We start from the raw sequence: 16,838 nt of genomic DNA, 5'->3' as shown, positions 1-16,838 counted from the left end.
ATGCGAGGGGGCGGACAAAAAATCCTGCCAAAAAAAAAGCTGCTAAAACCACAGGACTACAGAGCTGGTATTACGAATTGAACCACAGAACACAGTGTATACAGTGTATCAAAAAACAACAAGAAGTCTTTTTTTGTAGGTGGCACATGTTGATGTACACATCTCGTATAGCTGCGGTATAAACGTCACATCTCCCTGGCCGACGTCAATTGCATACCAGTCTACAACAATCCCTACGTTTTTCCTCTGAACTTTTATGCTCACGTATTTTGGTGGCGTGGTTGCCATGTTGGAATTCCCGGCAACGCAATACGCATGTGCAAAAGATCATTAACGACAAAATTGGCACGTTTTGAGGTAGTTCAAAACGAGTTTTACGACAAGCCGGCGCTTTGTGACAATACGAGTCGGAAAGTTCCGGACAGATTACGAATTGAACCACAGAACACAGTGTATACAGTGTATCAAAAAAACAACAAGAAGTCTTTATTTGTAGGTGGCACATGTTTATGTACACATCTCGTATAGCTGCGGTGTAAATGTCACATCTCCCTGGCCGACGTCAATTGCATACCAGTCTACAACAATTCCTACGTTTTTCCTCTGAACTTTTATGCTCACGTATTTTGGTGGCGTGGTTGCCATGTTGGAATTCCCGGCAACGCAATACGCATGTGCAAAAGATCATTTACGACAAAATTGGCACGTTTTGAGGTAGTCCAAAACGAGTTTTACGACAAGCCGGCGCTTTGTGACAATATGAGTCGGAAAGTTCCGGACAGAAAACCGATCTGTGGAGACTCGTCGTCGGAGATTTGTTTTTTGAGAACAGGCGAAAACTAATGCCAGCGCGGATGTCTTCCATAAACTTAAGTCGCTGTGGCCTAACTGAAAAGCTCTCAGTTTCTCAACTTGTCTCTTTATTTAGTTTCAAACCGTATTCAAGATGGCTACCCCATATATTAACTATCGGTTAATTAACCACATTTATTATAATATCACTTGTAGCCCAATTGGTTGTGACGTCAGCTTACAATGGCAAGCAGCGTGTATAATGATCCCATGTTTCATGGTCGTTCGTTTTGAATAATTCATGTAATTATTTTCGATGACTGCTTTCTATGTTGTAATACAGTCGGGATGATTAGTTTAACTATAAATAAGCAAGAACGCGAGTATCGTGAAATTGGTGACCCAGTTGCAAAATGGTGATTTTGGAATCATGTGTATTGATTTATTGAAAAGGTGGTAGTCACTAATTATAGTAAAACAATATAATCCCCAACTGAAGCCGCTCTACTGACACAAATCACAGTAATACTGCTAACCCTCGGACAGTTTCGTTCAGCATTTACTAAAAATATATTGTTCAGTTGTTCTAAACAGTACCAGTTCACTGGTTTATTTGTTCTCAACAGTGTACATCTACCGCGACAGCAGTGTGTTTTAAAATCATCTGGTTCTCAATAATTATTTGCCCCTCATTATTTTAAAATGGTACATTTAAGTTGTTTCAGTAGCCTGGATTTGAACAAGATTATTGTCGCTTCCAGATTATGACCGAGAAGGTGTGAGGGCCAGTGAAAAATGTTACAGAATAAGTTATTCAGCGCGTACGCTGTGTCAACACACAATCCACAAAAAACAACTAATTCGCGGTATCATCAGAAAAAATATGGCAACTCACTCGAATGTTTACTAGAACCGCGACCCCAAGCAGGCTACTAACCACGTTATCGCCTTCGTAGCCACCATTAACTATGAAATCGGTCCGAATGTTTGACGTCACAACTCGTGTTATTACCTGGCAATGATCAGTGACTTGCAACGGTGAAATACAGCGACATCAAGTTATATTAACTCTAAGGTTCATATAAGTCATCGTATGGGCTACCTAGGGTTGTTTACTATCATCTGATTGGTCAATTATTTGAGCTTTTTTGCATATCGTTGCCACGCGATGACGTCCAGCAATCAGAGCGATGGTGTCGTATAAGGTGACAGTCGTGACCAAAACCAGCGTTCACAGTGCATTTGGATCACCCATTTACATACAGTTAATTGGTAACGAGGATTCAAGTGACGTCACCATTCTTAAAGTAAGACTATATATTATATAGTATGATATAATCAGTCTCTCTATCACTCAGGGGAACTGTAATATAATATACAGTAAAACACAGACGGGCATATATAGTATGTAGGTCAATTTATATACAAGTAAAGCTATAGAATCTTTTGTTATGCGAAGGTCATGAACTATCGAACAGTGCTATGTGTATACGTTACTTGGGCGTGACCCAGCAACAACACTCTCCATTCTTATATTATGCAAAACAAGAAAGGTTGAACGTTAAGTCTTTCAAGACAATGAATTACTAGTATTTACGAGCTTTCTTAAAGTGGCACATTAACTATATATTTCACATATTCTCAACTGAAATTGTGTTGAAAACGACTCTGCAAAGTATGTATTTGTAGAATAGTCAGCTTAAATTCAAGATATATTTTTAAAAAGAACGGCGCTAATACAACCGTTTTCCATGTGACAGTGACTTTGCGAGACACACAAATGACAAATTGTTGCGTCTACTAAGTACAAAACGGTCAGCGAGAAGAGAATGTTCGTGTATTTGTAAACATGCATTGTTTTCTATCCAGCAAACAATATTAGATAGTTGTTGCTTTCAACTAGCCTTAGTTAAGTGAATTCATTTAGACGTTTTTAGTGCATATGCTACCTCAATATACCTCACCAACTATTAACTCTCACAGTGCATGTATACAATATATGAACCGTGACACGAAGAAAGACACATACGTAATTTATCTACTAGTATTTTCTCGTAAACATTGCATACGAGATATAAACAAACAATGAGAATTGTAAATGTACATAAATATAATACAATAGCATATAAATCAACACAAATCCAACAAGTCTAGAAACTATTGAAACATTGTATTATAGTCTTCACAAATACGGGGGGCGAATCAATAAAAATGTCAACATTACCAAGAACTCGTTAACCGTGCCTGGTTTTGTTCACCCTACATTCGAGGCACATGCACACATCTTCCGATTTTACCTGTTGACTTAAATAACATATAAAAACACATTTTCTCAAAAATACCATATCAAGTATCAGTCCGCGTTCACACAAGACATTTTTTATAGATCGGTCGCTATAATCACAATGGTACCAATCTTGTTATGAAAACATGTTTTACAATGCGATTTGGATACGAGACACAGTTAGATTTAAAAATAAATATATACCGCATTACACAATGTGACGTACTAATGTTGCAAATGTATGCAATAAGAACAGGTACATTAATTAATTTGGTGAATATTTAGCTCTCAACTAGCCTGATCCACAGTACGAGAGGTAAATGCCAACTTAGAATAGATACTCACTCCACGATCATTATGATGAGTGACGTCGCGGTTCAAGACTGTGTCGTCAATATGGTAATCGTACACCGTTGACAATGCACTTAGCTTGTATCATGTTCACATCGAACTTTAACGCATTTGCATCCCGAAGACTGAACCCCAGTGGTATATACGTTAATCCGTCAATTGTCAAGTCAAGTTATTCATATTTCAAGATTATAGTGTAATTAATTAATGTTCTGAAAAAGCATACACGGGAAACACAGTAAATATTGTTGTAAGGACCTGTTGCGCTTTCCGATTGTATTTTATATGTATCAAGCGTGATTGTCTTGTTACCAATATTGTGACGAAATAGTATTGGGACGAATCGACTGTGAATCGTTGCAAACATACAAGTATTTGATCACCAATTGACTCCTTAGGGCATTGACAAATGGCATGATTGATAAAACTTAGAACTCTAATCGTTACAAAATACATTTCTAAAATTTATAATTATCAATATTAATTTAATTATTTTACTTTATATAATTTATTTAAACAAATACACATAATATAAAATGAAAATGATAGCATGAATATGAACACTGACACACGCCAATGTCATTTCGACGTGATACTGTCAGGGTCAAGTCACTGCCAGGGTCAAGTCACTGTCAGGGTCAAGTCACTGTCAGGGTCGAGTCACTGCCAAATACATAGCACAATAATATAATATACAGGTATTTCAAATATATGTATTATCTTTTGACAGCCTGGTGACGATGTCCCAGTCGACCCTGATAACTACGCACTGTTTCAAGCTGGACAAACCGATGTGTTCGACATAGATACCAAATCTATAGATGAAATCAATCAAATTAAAATAGGTAATTAGGATTATAAACTGAGTTTTATAACTTATAAATATTGCAGTGGTGGAAATGGTGAAAGCAATTGTTCCATCTTCTGTTCGCAGGGTTCTGTGAGACTGGATTCGTAGACGGATGGTCACCTCACTACATTGCAATTGAAAACTCTTCAACAAACAAGAACTCGTATTATGTTCACGACGGGGATTTCAGGAAATGGAAGGGTGGAATTCTCACCCTGTCTGTATCGAACAATGCCCCACCGGACCCACAGGTAGGAAAGTTGTGTCGATAAATTTGCCGGATTAAGTGCTAGTTTAGCAAAGCATGTATGGTCTATGCTAAATGACACAGATTGAGACAGTATGACATTGAACATACTCCCATATCCATGTTTCACAAAATACAACTAACGGTGACACTGTCGAGAGCATTCCCTTGTATAACATGTCTTTGTTTATCTACTAAATGATTTATTTAATTGTTTGTCTTATGTATATGTAGGGCGCCATTAATATTATAATGGGTCCCATCCTTGGCTGCCGTGCATTGTCTATAGAAAATGAATACGAAGTGTGCGTCTTAATTGTGACGTCAAAGAACGAGGCCACGTTGCCACCTGTGACGTTCACTTACGTCACAGCTGACCAAAGTATGTACATGTACGATTTCATATGGGATTGCTAAAACTTTTCATCAAAAGAAAGACTATTTGCCACAATACATAATGTATCAAGACAACATTTAAGTATTTTTTTACATTTTGGGTTAAAAATAAAATGCCGGCATTTTTAATCTACACATTTTGCAGGCAAATCATCGAACGGAAGGAGCTGTGACGCCATTGTCATAGCTGAATCGAAAGACAAAACACTGTGGCGCTACGATTGGAGCGTTCCATGGGACAACACTCAGGTAACAACGACTAGAAACATGAAATTTCCTACCATGGATCACGCACGTATAAATATGCAAGGTAATTCGAACTTTCTTCTTAAAGTAAATGTGTTTTTTTATAGGAAGGTACCTGTACATATACGCTACCTGATGGGCGTAGTTTCGATTGCTGTATACAATCTCAACGATCGGCCCCTCGATTTACATTCGGGTCTTGTGCCGGTTTGACCGCTGATGATGAAATAAAGGACCATCCTAACAGAAATATTATGTGGCTACACATGCGCAACGAACATGAATCACAACCTGTTCATTTAATGGTAATGGCTGGAGATCAAGTCTATGCGGATAGTGTGATAACACAGGTAAGTAGGCTTCAAAGGGTCCTGCAGAGTGGGTGCTGATATTCGGAATTCATGTATCGATGTATGTGGAGTGTTGCAAAAATATATATAAACTAACAAAATTGTGTATTGTTTTCAGTGCCCAAGTCTGGTAAAATGGTCAAATTTGTCGAGAGAAGAGAGGGAGACTGCCCCACTTACTGATGAAATGAAAGATGAAATTGATGAGTATTTTTTCAACCTATATTGTACAAGATGGCGAGAACCTGAACCAGCCTGGATGTATGCTCGGGTGCCTTCTATTATGATGTGTAAGTATAGATATCTCATTATAAATAACATAGTAATGGCGGCAACCATGGTGTTTCTTTATTGGCGCTTCATTTATATTTGGCTAAACAGTTATCCAAATACTCCTTCGATTTGTTCAGAATTGAATTAAACAAAGAACTCGCTAGGAGGTCAAAGGTTATGCAGATCAGTAGGCAAGGCTAGTGCGTCAGCTCCCCACGACACACGTAAAAACTGCGATAAACTGCTCGAAGCATACAAGGGACATACAGAACTATAAGTAGTTAGAGAACCGGATGACGTCATGGGACCTAAAAGTGACAAAAAGAAGTCGGCAAATAAAGGCAATAAAGAAGACGGGACAATACATGGTACCAACTCGTCACTGGGTGGTTTCTCGGGTAGCCCTCCGCGTAAAGAAAAAAGTGCGTCACTGGAAGGAGAGGAAGTTTCCCTGGAATTGGTTTATTCTCTATTGAAAGAGCTAATGAAGAAAACAGATAAACACTACGAAAAGGTTCAAAAGATTCAGATGAAACTAAATGAAGTAGAAGAGCGTCGCTGAACAGACGATTACAGATATGGCGGAGACCATAGATAAACAACCATAGATTACCGACAAACAGAAATTGAAATCGAAAGGGTCAGCGCTGAACTAGAAGCGGCCAAGATAGAGATAAAGGAATTAAAAGGTGAAACTATAAGACAGCAGAGGTATTCTCATAGTTACAATCTGAGATATGGTGGTATTCAGGAGGCAGAAGGAGAAAATAATACAACATCTGATAGGCGACAAATTTGACGTTGAGCATGGAGTAGTAGAAAATGCACACAGAATAGGACTACGCGCCGAAAACCGTCCACCAAGACATATCATTGTAAAAATTATACGCAGACCCGTAAGAAGACAGATATTGATTAACAAGAGAAAATTAAGAGGCAGTGGCATATATGTTAAATAAGATCTATGTGAAGCAGATTTCAAGAAAAAGAAAACGATGCGCCCGGTGATGAAGGAAGCCTATGAAAAAGGTGAGAAAATTAGATTCAGTAATGGCACAGTCTACATTAACGGACAGAGATACAAAGAGAATTAAAAGAGAACAGTGAGAGAACTTTTAAAACAGTGAGCAGATGTTTAAATAGAAAACATTCACTGAATGTGTGAGAAGGGGAGTAATGACAATATTGTTTGCACATAGTTGTGGGCAAACATGGGCTTAGACAAGAGTTGTTTTTTGTTATTGTTCGTTCTTTGTGTATTTAAAACTTTTGAATGGGGAAAGTTCTTAATGAAAGTGGGATTAAGATACAAACATATTTATTGTATATGCTTAAATGTTCGTGGCCTTGGTTATTACAAAAAAGGGTAAAAGGTGTTTAAATGGATTTCTGAAAGTAAATCGAAAGTTATAATGCTACAAGAGACACATAGTTTAGAATCAATAGCAAAATACTGGGAATCCCAACTCAAGGGACAAGTGATCTTTGCACATTGAACTAGTAATAGTAAAGGCGTGTTAACCATGTTTAGAAATATTGATTATCACATTAACAAAATTTGTAGGGATCCCTTGGGACGTTTTATGATTATAGATGTAAACATAGAACAGAAAAACTTTATCTTAGTGAATGCATACGGCCCTAACGAGGAAGGTAGTCATGTAACCTTTATAAAACAAATTGTAACACATCCAAAGGAATATGTAACGGATTCAGATACTAAAATTATTATATAGGGAGGAGATCACAACCTGGTGCTTGATATTGGGATGGATAGGAAAGGCGGCAACCCCAGGGGCTGGACGGAATCTAGTAAGATAGTGAAGGATACAATGGAAACATTCGATTTAATAGATATATGGAGATTGAGAAATCAAAATAAAAAGTTTTTACATGGAGAAGATTTAGACCTGAAATAGTTAGTGACAGCCTGCAGATAGATATACATAAGGCTGATATCATACCATGTTTTCTATCAGATCACTCAGCCATAACTTTAAAGCTAGAATGGGAGGAAATTAAAAGAGGACCATTCTATTGGAAGATAAACAATAGTCTGTTAAGAGAAGGGGAATATATAGAGTTTATAAAAGAAAAATTTAATGATAGGTTACTAGAAGGTACAGATATGAAAGATCCAAGAGCTAAGGGACGACTTCAAAAGATCGATGTCGGGGGTGGGGGGGGTGACCTCAAAAAGTTTCCATCCTACAAAAACAATTCAAAAGTCAAACAAATCTTGGAGTATTTGTAGTTCTATCCAATCATGGACAGAAATAACCGAAAAGGGGCAAAAACAGAAAAATTGTTTGGTTCGAGTGTAAATCTGTGCGTCAAATGAGGTGCATTTGTAAACTTATTTTACACCCACCCGACAACCAACTGCTATGCAATACTATTGTCCGATTATCAATTTGTATTTAATGGTGAATGTAGTCTGACGCCATGACCAATATTTATCAATTAAGTTTCAGTGGGGGTAGGGGGGTTTGGAAAAAAAACTAAAGGAATTAAGTTTTTTATCCGACATCGATCTTTTGACATCGTCCCTAAATGGGATTGGATAAAGTATAAAATAAAACAAACCACGTTGACTTATAGTAAGAAAAGAGCAAAAGAACATAAGGCTAAAATAGTAGAGTTAGAACATAAATTAGCTAAAATGGAAATAGAGTTAAATGCTAACACAAATGAAAATATAAAAACTTAAATAGAAACTGTAAAAGTAGAATTACAACAGGAATATGATCACAGGGTAGAAGGAATGATGATACGGGCAAGATGCAATTGGATGGAATACGGGGAGAAAAATACAAAATATTTCTTTCAAATTGGGAAGCAAAATAATAATAAATCAGATAAATAGAGTGCTCAGAGAAGATGGCATAGAGATAACTGGCCAAGAAAATATCAGAAAAGAAATAAAAGAGTTTTATAAAGGTTTGTACACATCTAAACTAAATAAAAATACAGTATTTGTTGATAATGAAGAATTATTCTTAAATAATCCTTATGTTCCAAAACTTGAAAATCATCAGGCTGAAAAATGTGAAGGACTAATAACTGAAAAGGAAGCTCTTGATGCTTTAAAATCAATGCCCCCAAACAAAACACCAGGAAATGATGGCCTAACAAGTGAATTTTATAAACATTTTTGGGATCTATTGAAAATATTTATGCTAGACTCATTTAATACTTCTTTTGAAAAGGGGGAAGTCTCAGCGACAGGGTGTGATCTCCTTACTTGAAAAAAAGGGAAAGATAAAAGATATATACGTAACTGGAGACCAGTGACGCTCCTAAACGTTGACTACAAGATTGATACAAAATGTTTAGCAAATAGAGTAAAAGAAGTTCTCCCCAACTTGATACATGTTACACAGAGTGCATTTGTCAAAATCGCTTTATTGGTGACGTTATAAAGTTGATTGAAGGAGTAATGGACTACACATAGGAGATGGAATTGCCTGGTCTGTTGGTAACGGTAGACTTGGAAAAAGCCTTTGACTGTATTGAGTGGCAGTACCTGTTTAAGACATTGAGAGCTTTTAATTTTGGCCAGGGATTTATAAAATGGGTGAAAATTATTTATAACAATATTTACAGCTGTGTTATGAATAAGGGAACATCTACAGGCTACTTCCAACTTCATCGTGGTGTCAGACAGGGTGATTGTATCTCACCAATACTTTTCATATTGGCATTAGAACTATTTCTGATGAACACAACAAAACATTAATGGAATTTTGGTGGGGGAAAATGAGATAAAAAAAATGCATCTTTTGCTGATGACTTGACATGTTTTTTCAGAGATATTGAATCAGCACAAAATATGTTTGAATTACTAGAAAAATTCAAAGAAATTTCAGGTCTATCAATAAATAAGATTAAAAGTGAAGCCCTGTGGATAGAAAAAAATAAAGAGTGAAAAGAAAGACCACTCAACTTAAAGTGGTCAACTGATCCAATAAAAATTGTTGGAATGTTTGTATCCTATGATAAAAACAAAGCAAGAGAACTAAATCTGGCCGGACCACTAGAAAAAATAAGAAAAACATTGCAATTTTGGAAATCCAAGGATTTAACACTTATGGGGAAGGTACAGATCATCAAAACATTGGCCATATCTAGAATACAATATGTAATGAATTTGGTAAACCTCCCTGCTAATAAAATTAAAGAAATAAACAAAATGATTTATAAATTTATATGGAAGGGTCCAGAAAAAATAGCTAGACAAACAATGATTGGTAGAACTGAAAAAGGGGGAATTTCAATGCCAGATGTTAACGCTATTTATACAGCTCAGCGTATTAATTGGTTAAGGAGGATGTGTGATAAAAATATAGGTCATCCTTGGAAAACAATTTTCAACAAGTAGCTTGAAAAAGTTGGAGGCATTCACTTTCTTTTGAGGTGTAATTTCAACCTGAAAAAATTGAATATAAGGGTGTCGAGAAGCCTTGAATCAATGCTAAATGAATGGACTAAAATTAAAACAAAAATGTCAATTGAACAAGAACCAAATGAATTACAGAAGATAATATGGAATAATGAAAAAATCTTATTTGCAGGAAAATCAATATTTTTCAAAGAATTTGTAGAAAGGGAAATAATATATGTGGGACAACTTTTTAAAACTCCTGTAGAATTAAGGACATGGAAGGACTTATTACAGAATGGAATCCCACAGAATTATATTGGTTTGGCATTATCAATGCCATTCCACATGAATGGAAAACTAATGTAAACAGAAAGAAACTACAAAATTTTGAAATAACTGAAGAAATTATACAGGTGCAAATAGGTAATATAAATGTTCATTTAAATGATTGTAACACTAGGAATATTACGAAAAAGCTTGTAGAATTTTATTTTATACCACCAAGATCTGAACTGTATTTCACCTTGACATTGAATGCACAAATAGATTGCTGGTTAGCATTATATTCACTACCATTTATAAAAACAATTGACACAAAATTGAGAACTTTTCAGTTTAAGATTTTACACAATGTACTGCCAACAAATGTATTATTGGCGAAATTCAAACCATGTCTTGTTGAATCTTCAAAGTGTTCCTTTTGCGGAAAACAGGATGAATTCTGGGATGTTTTTTACATGCTGAGGGGAAGGAAAATGGGATTGGTAAATACACTTAATCCCATACAGGTTATCCTTGGAGATGAAGATTTTTCCATTCTCTTAAATTTTACATTATTGGCCAGATATTACATATACAGTGCAAGGTGTAGAAAACAGAAGCCGGATTTAATGGCTTATAGAAAATACATGCAAAATGTTCAAAGTATAGAATTTCATATTGCAATCAGAAAAAATAAAGTAAAAGGACACCTTAAACAATGGGGAAATTTTCTGAAAGTTATGGGTTAGACTGATGTAATAAATGTACCTGAGGTCATTGAAGCTAGTTATAAACCAAGTATTGGAACATATAAATGAGCAAGAAAATACAAGAAATGTAATCCTATTTTATTGTGTATTTCAAGTATTGTAATTCATATGAGATACCCCAATAAAATATTATTAAAAACAAAAAAAAAAGAACTCGCTAATGTGACAGGAAATCGAATATGTTCTTACTTTTGTATAAGTTTAAAGCGCGGTAGTCGTCGCGCTGCGCATGTGCGAGATACTAGTATATGGGTCACATATAAACAAAGATGGCGACTATGACTGTTGCGCAGATCAACGAGTACGAACTGAGACGTTTCCAAGCTTTAATTAGGCAATTTTCATGTGATTGGAAGGTATCGAAGGAGTCACCGTCGGTAATCAGTGCAAGTCGCGCCCAGGTCAAACCTTGTAGGAAAATCATTGTTTATCAACACAAATGTCGCACATGCGCAGCGCGACGACTACCGCGCTTTAATATCTCCAGTACTTAAACACAGCAGTTGAGACGGACTTGTTTATATATTATACATATATCACATTTTGTCACACTCCCGTCATTGCTGAATGAAACTTTATTATAGCCCCATACGGCGTTGGATTTATGAAAATGTTCAACAGTCAGTCACACTTGCACAATGATACCGCCATTGATGTTTTATATGAAAACCATCTTTTATATCATACATAGTTGTATCAAAAAATAATTATTCATGTATTTTGTATAATGGTAACGATATATGATTTCAATGTATTGCAGGGGACGACCATGAAATTATCGACGGTTATGGTAGTCGAAAAATGTGTCCCGTCTTTGACGGAATTTACGATGCTGGTAGAAAATATATGTTACTTTTTCAACTACGGTGCCTGAGAGATGTCGACCTAATGAAAGGGTAAGGCAATCAATACAAACAATATTTGGTTTCCACCAAATCAACGAAGTACACGTAGAACAAAAGTGAACGATGAAACAAATCTTTACGAGACCGAGAAACTAATCACTGTATTCTCTGTATGTATTATGATATTTTTTATAGTGATATGGATTTACATTTGAATCACTGTAACACCTGGTTAAACCCATGGCCTGGTCACGACGAACGAGACCTGCCACTATCTTACTATGTACGCTTCGGAAACACAGCATTCTTAGTAAGTATGTCTCCTACAAGTACAACGTACTATAAGGTTATTACGAGAATACCTCAAAGTATGTACGAAGACAGTACAGCTGGAGTATCGACCGACGCGCAGCAGAGGTCAATGCGCAGCGTACTATCTGAGTGCATACTTTGAGGTATTCTCGTAATAACCTTATTATCATACATCTTTACCCTCCGAGGATACATCTTGGTAATGCCGAAATCCAAAAAGTTTAGAATAGAATAAGCGAACTTCTTTGTGGATGGAGTCCGGACACCCCCCGGGTCAAACCCCGATGGCAGCCATGTTTGTTTTTATTATTAGAGGACGCTTACGCGCATAATCACGCCATTGGAATTCGCATTTCCTTATATGGTAGGATGAAAATACCTCGTAAAATACCGCTACATTACGACATGCTGACAGTGACAGATGTATAATAAAATGACATAATACAATTTGACCCACTAAGTAAAATAATTAAAGATGCAACAAACTGTGCCAATACGATATAGAGAAATCAATATAGATATATATGACTGTTTATATAAACCTGGAGTAATTAGATTCATTGCTTTGGTCGTTATTTCAGATGTTGGATACACGTTCAGAGCGAACACCCACACGTATTTTGAGCGATGATTCATGGACACGTGTCACCAAATGTTTGGATTCGATCGAAGGCGTTGAACACATGTTCATAATCGTAGGGGTACCGCCCATTTTTCCTTCCATGGACATACCATACACGGTATTACGAATTATTCCAGGAGTACAGGTAACAATGTCGAAGTTAGACGTGTAAATGTTTGTGATATTAATGCAAACGGCTAGTCACCTTGATTTAAAGAAAGCTAACAATGAAATTAGTCGAACTACTCTTTTACTCATTTCGTAAAAATGTATGTATTGTTTTTATTCGGTTTTGACTTTTTTAAATGACAATTTTGTAAACCTCTATGTTTTCAGCTATAGAAATTGGGCATAAACATATTTAATATGAGTTAACATTTTCCTATATACCTAGTTTTTTAGTAGCTCTTTGCCAATATCATTAGCTTTGCTGTTAATAAAATTTATTGCAACATAATGACAAATAAATAACAATGATATTTCATTGTCCAAATAGGTATCATGTCTTAAACATTTCACGTCTTTAGTTTGCAGTTTTAAATTCACAGTATATTTTGTTTTGTTTTTCTTTTATTTTGTACACATCACAGGTCATTTTATGCTGACATAACTAAATGCTCAACTTCATTTGACCAATGTGACTATTTTATACTACTAGGAATCCGAGGACGACTTGATGGACCACTGGGGTGTGCTTGATGACCGACAGAAAGAACGAGACTGGTTTTTCAGTATAATGGTAAAATTCTCAGAAAAAAAGAAAACCAGGGTTTCAGTGTTGTCTGGTGATGTTCACCTGGCGTGTTGGGGAAAACTACACACAGAGTCAGGGATAGTGATAAACATGCCAACGTCGTCAGCTATTGTTAATAAACCACCCACGAAGGTGAGTCGATTATAAATAATGGACTTATTGTAAAGCAAGCGCAAGGAAGCACGAGATGTAAACTATCATCCAGTTCATTGACAATGTCCTTAAATATACCAGTACGAGTTGTTGTAGTTATGGTATAAACTTGAACAAACTAAGCTGGAAACCTTATCTGTATAGTATATTAAACTTGATCAAAATAAAATAAAAAGCAGTCATGACAATTTTGAAAGTTAATCGTGAAAGAAATACTAAATAGATATGTTTATCTCATCTAAAAGTTGGTCAAACAATAGGAAAATCTGTATTTTTATGATAAGACCATTTTAGATGTTTAATCAATTACAAATATTCCAAGGTGTTTTGTGGGGGTTGGTCTCATAAAAACATATCCCATTCCAGAGAAGTGTGAATAGAATGATTGTTAATAAGGAATATCAAAATGATCTAACACAAATACATTTGAATATACAAATCTATCAATCGGCTCGCACTAACATGTATGAGAATAATTTGTGAATATTATTCCGAGATGAACTCCCCAAAACGCGTTCTTTTGCAAAAAATATACAACAACATCCAAAACTGTTAGGGTCTGAACAGTCACTGATCTTGAAAGGGTTTCCTAGACTACTAGATCAGAATGTACTGTCGGGCTATTTAAAAGAAAGATTTTGAAATTACGGAATTAACGTTTGATTACTTGTTTAATTATCTGTTTTCCATTTAACTTTTATGTAATGTATTAGTTTCATGTTGAAAACCTCAAGGAGAATGAGCATATTGCCGTGGATTTCATAACATAATTGTGGCGATAACACAAGTATTTTTTGACATACACTTTGTGTAAATGTACATGACATGAACAAATTGTTCACAAATATTTGTAATAGTCTTCAGAATGTAGAATTTCTAATAAAAAGACAACTTGAATGTACAATTATGCACATCGGTTGTTTGTACCCAGTCATTTTACAACACAACTTTATAAACCAAAATACAGTGACGACGACCGTAATGTGTTTTGTTTCAGATTGCAGTACCCTACCTGTATTTAGCGTCTTATAATAAGAGTGTTGATATACCTGGTGTTGGAAAAGCAGTTATGAGTATGCCACCAGTCGGTAAGGAGAATAGCAAGTGTACCTTCCTTGTCACACAAAACTTTATGACGTTTTCACCGGCGACAACTAACAAGGTAATATTTATTTGTTATATTGTGGCTAACGAAATTATATCGTTACTATAGATTATCGAGTTTTTTCGTTGTTATTGTCTGTTGTTATATTGTGATTAGCGAGATTATTTCGTTACTAGGATATGCTTTTATATTGTGGTTATCGAGATGATATTGTTACTATAGATTATCAAAACTATTTCGTTACTATAGTCTGCTGTTATATTGCGGTTATTGGCATTAGACGCGATATAAGCCACTGAGAAACACAAACATGATCATTGTTCAATGTATTGCAGGGTAAGCTAGCATACAACAGTAGGCTTATTGGAAAGCCAGACGACCTGTTTATATCTGAAAGTATCGCAAAACCACGTGTAATCACAAACTATATCGGACCGTTTGAATTGGAAAAACCTACCCCCACGGCTAAATGTTGTGTCATTGTATAAGAAACTATACTTTCCGCAGAGAACACCATCGTAATGGAAAATTCATGAAAACTTTTTATTTTTCGTATTAGTACAAGACGTTGTTAGTTTTTGATGGTATGTAATGTGTTATTATACTCTTGCATCAGTACTGTTTTATCGTCGTTTTATTTTCAATTGATGTTGTACCAATAAGCAGACGGCTTCATGGCACCAATAATAAAACAATCATTGTAAATATCTTTATTCAGGAATAGTTATAAATTCCGATTTATCAGTCGAGTCACCAGTGTAGTCCTATTTCTATTTATATTTAAGTGCACATTTCAGAGCTCATCATTCAATCCATTCATTATCATATCTGTGACTCCCACTGTAATTACAAAAGCATTGTACGAATAAATGCTTTTTCTTATACTTCTGTTATTGTTTATTTTCCACCTTCGAACTTTATCCACGATATCCAATTTTATACACGATATTCAACTGTATCCACGATAGCCATAAAATGTATTCATGATACCCTAACTGTATACACAATGTCCACCCGATCGGTAACTATAATTACGATAACTTCGAGTATATCCATGTTAATCCCACGTTATAACAGTATTCACGATATCACCAGCTGTGCCACTACGCGAGTACTAAGCTATGATTTGTTCAACATGAGTACATCGTTTCTGGTTTGCCAGAAATATTTGAGACTTTACGTTACACAGCATTACGCATTATTCCGGGATCACAATGGGGACAACTCCCCTTGTACTGTGTCGGATAATGTAGACATCTCTGAAATGACCATCTATGATATCACCAATTCAATTCAATTCAGTTCATTGAATCAAGCCTTTCAATGAGGTTGGGTGAAGGGAATCTTCGCCAGCCAAGGAACATTGAACCACAACAGTGTGTATTTAATAGGCGCCCCTTAACGACAAGGAGGGGCGTTGCGGCAAAATAAAACAACCAATCAGCAACTAATATCAAAATACAGTAGAACGTTTTTTTTAATGGCGACCCAAGCAAAACAGAACACGCAGTTTTTCAAGATAAAAAGCCACACCGATCACCAAAACTGAGACATTACTAGCTGGAAAAAGATGAGATTGTTGTAACGAGGACAGGGAGTGGCAACTCACGAAAAATTTAGCAACAGTTCAACTCTTGAATGATCAGTAGAGTAGAGTTTCCGCGTTTTTCTTTCAGAGTTGACAATTTAATTACATTATTAAAACATGGTCGTAACTTTTTGGAAAACTGGGTGAAAAAATGCAGCGCCGGTTTTGGGGTTTGGCAAATAACCTAAACAGACTCTACACGTACGGTTACTAGAAGAATTTTGAAGTAACGGTGCTGCACGTCGCCATTTCCGA

The 16,838-nt window shown here is 35.9% G+C and overlaps 1 protein-coding gene across 1 annotated transcript; it reads left to right on the top strand.

Annotated features, from left to right (window-relative positions):
- The first annotated feature begins 1,982 nt into the window (after nucleotides 1-1,982).
- On the top strand, nucleotides 1,983-15,879 carry LOC102806104 (uncharacterized). The gene is made up of 13 exons (XM_078012215.2): nucleotides 1,983-2,099; nucleotides 4,158-4,272; nucleotides 4,362-4,528; nucleotides 4,759-4,906; nucleotides 5,066-5,169; nucleotides 5,274-5,516; nucleotides 5,635-5,806; nucleotides 11,965-12,100; nucleotides 12,245-12,359; nucleotides 12,943-13,128; nucleotides 13,642-13,869; nucleotides 14,888-15,052; nucleotides 15,331-15,879. Exons 1-13 carry the CDS (start codon nucleotides 1,983-1,985, stop codon nucleotides 15,481-15,483), a joined length of 2,049 nt encoding a protein of 682 aa, XP_077868341.2. The 3' UTR covers nucleotides 15,484-15,879.
- The last annotated feature ends 959 nt before the right edge of the window (nucleotides 15,880-16,838 follow it).

The sequence above is a fragment of the Saccoglossus kowalevskii genome, chromosome 3, assembly GCF_978046115.1.
Source record: "Saccoglossus kowalevskii chromosome 3, keSacKowa6.1, whole genome shotgun sequence".
NCBI lineage: Eukaryota > Metazoa > Hemichordata > Enteropneusta > Harrimaniidae > Saccoglossus > Saccoglossus kowalevskii.
The sequence above is the reverse complement of the archived record's forward strand: the minus strand, read 5'-3'. Positions and strand labels throughout refer to the sequence as shown.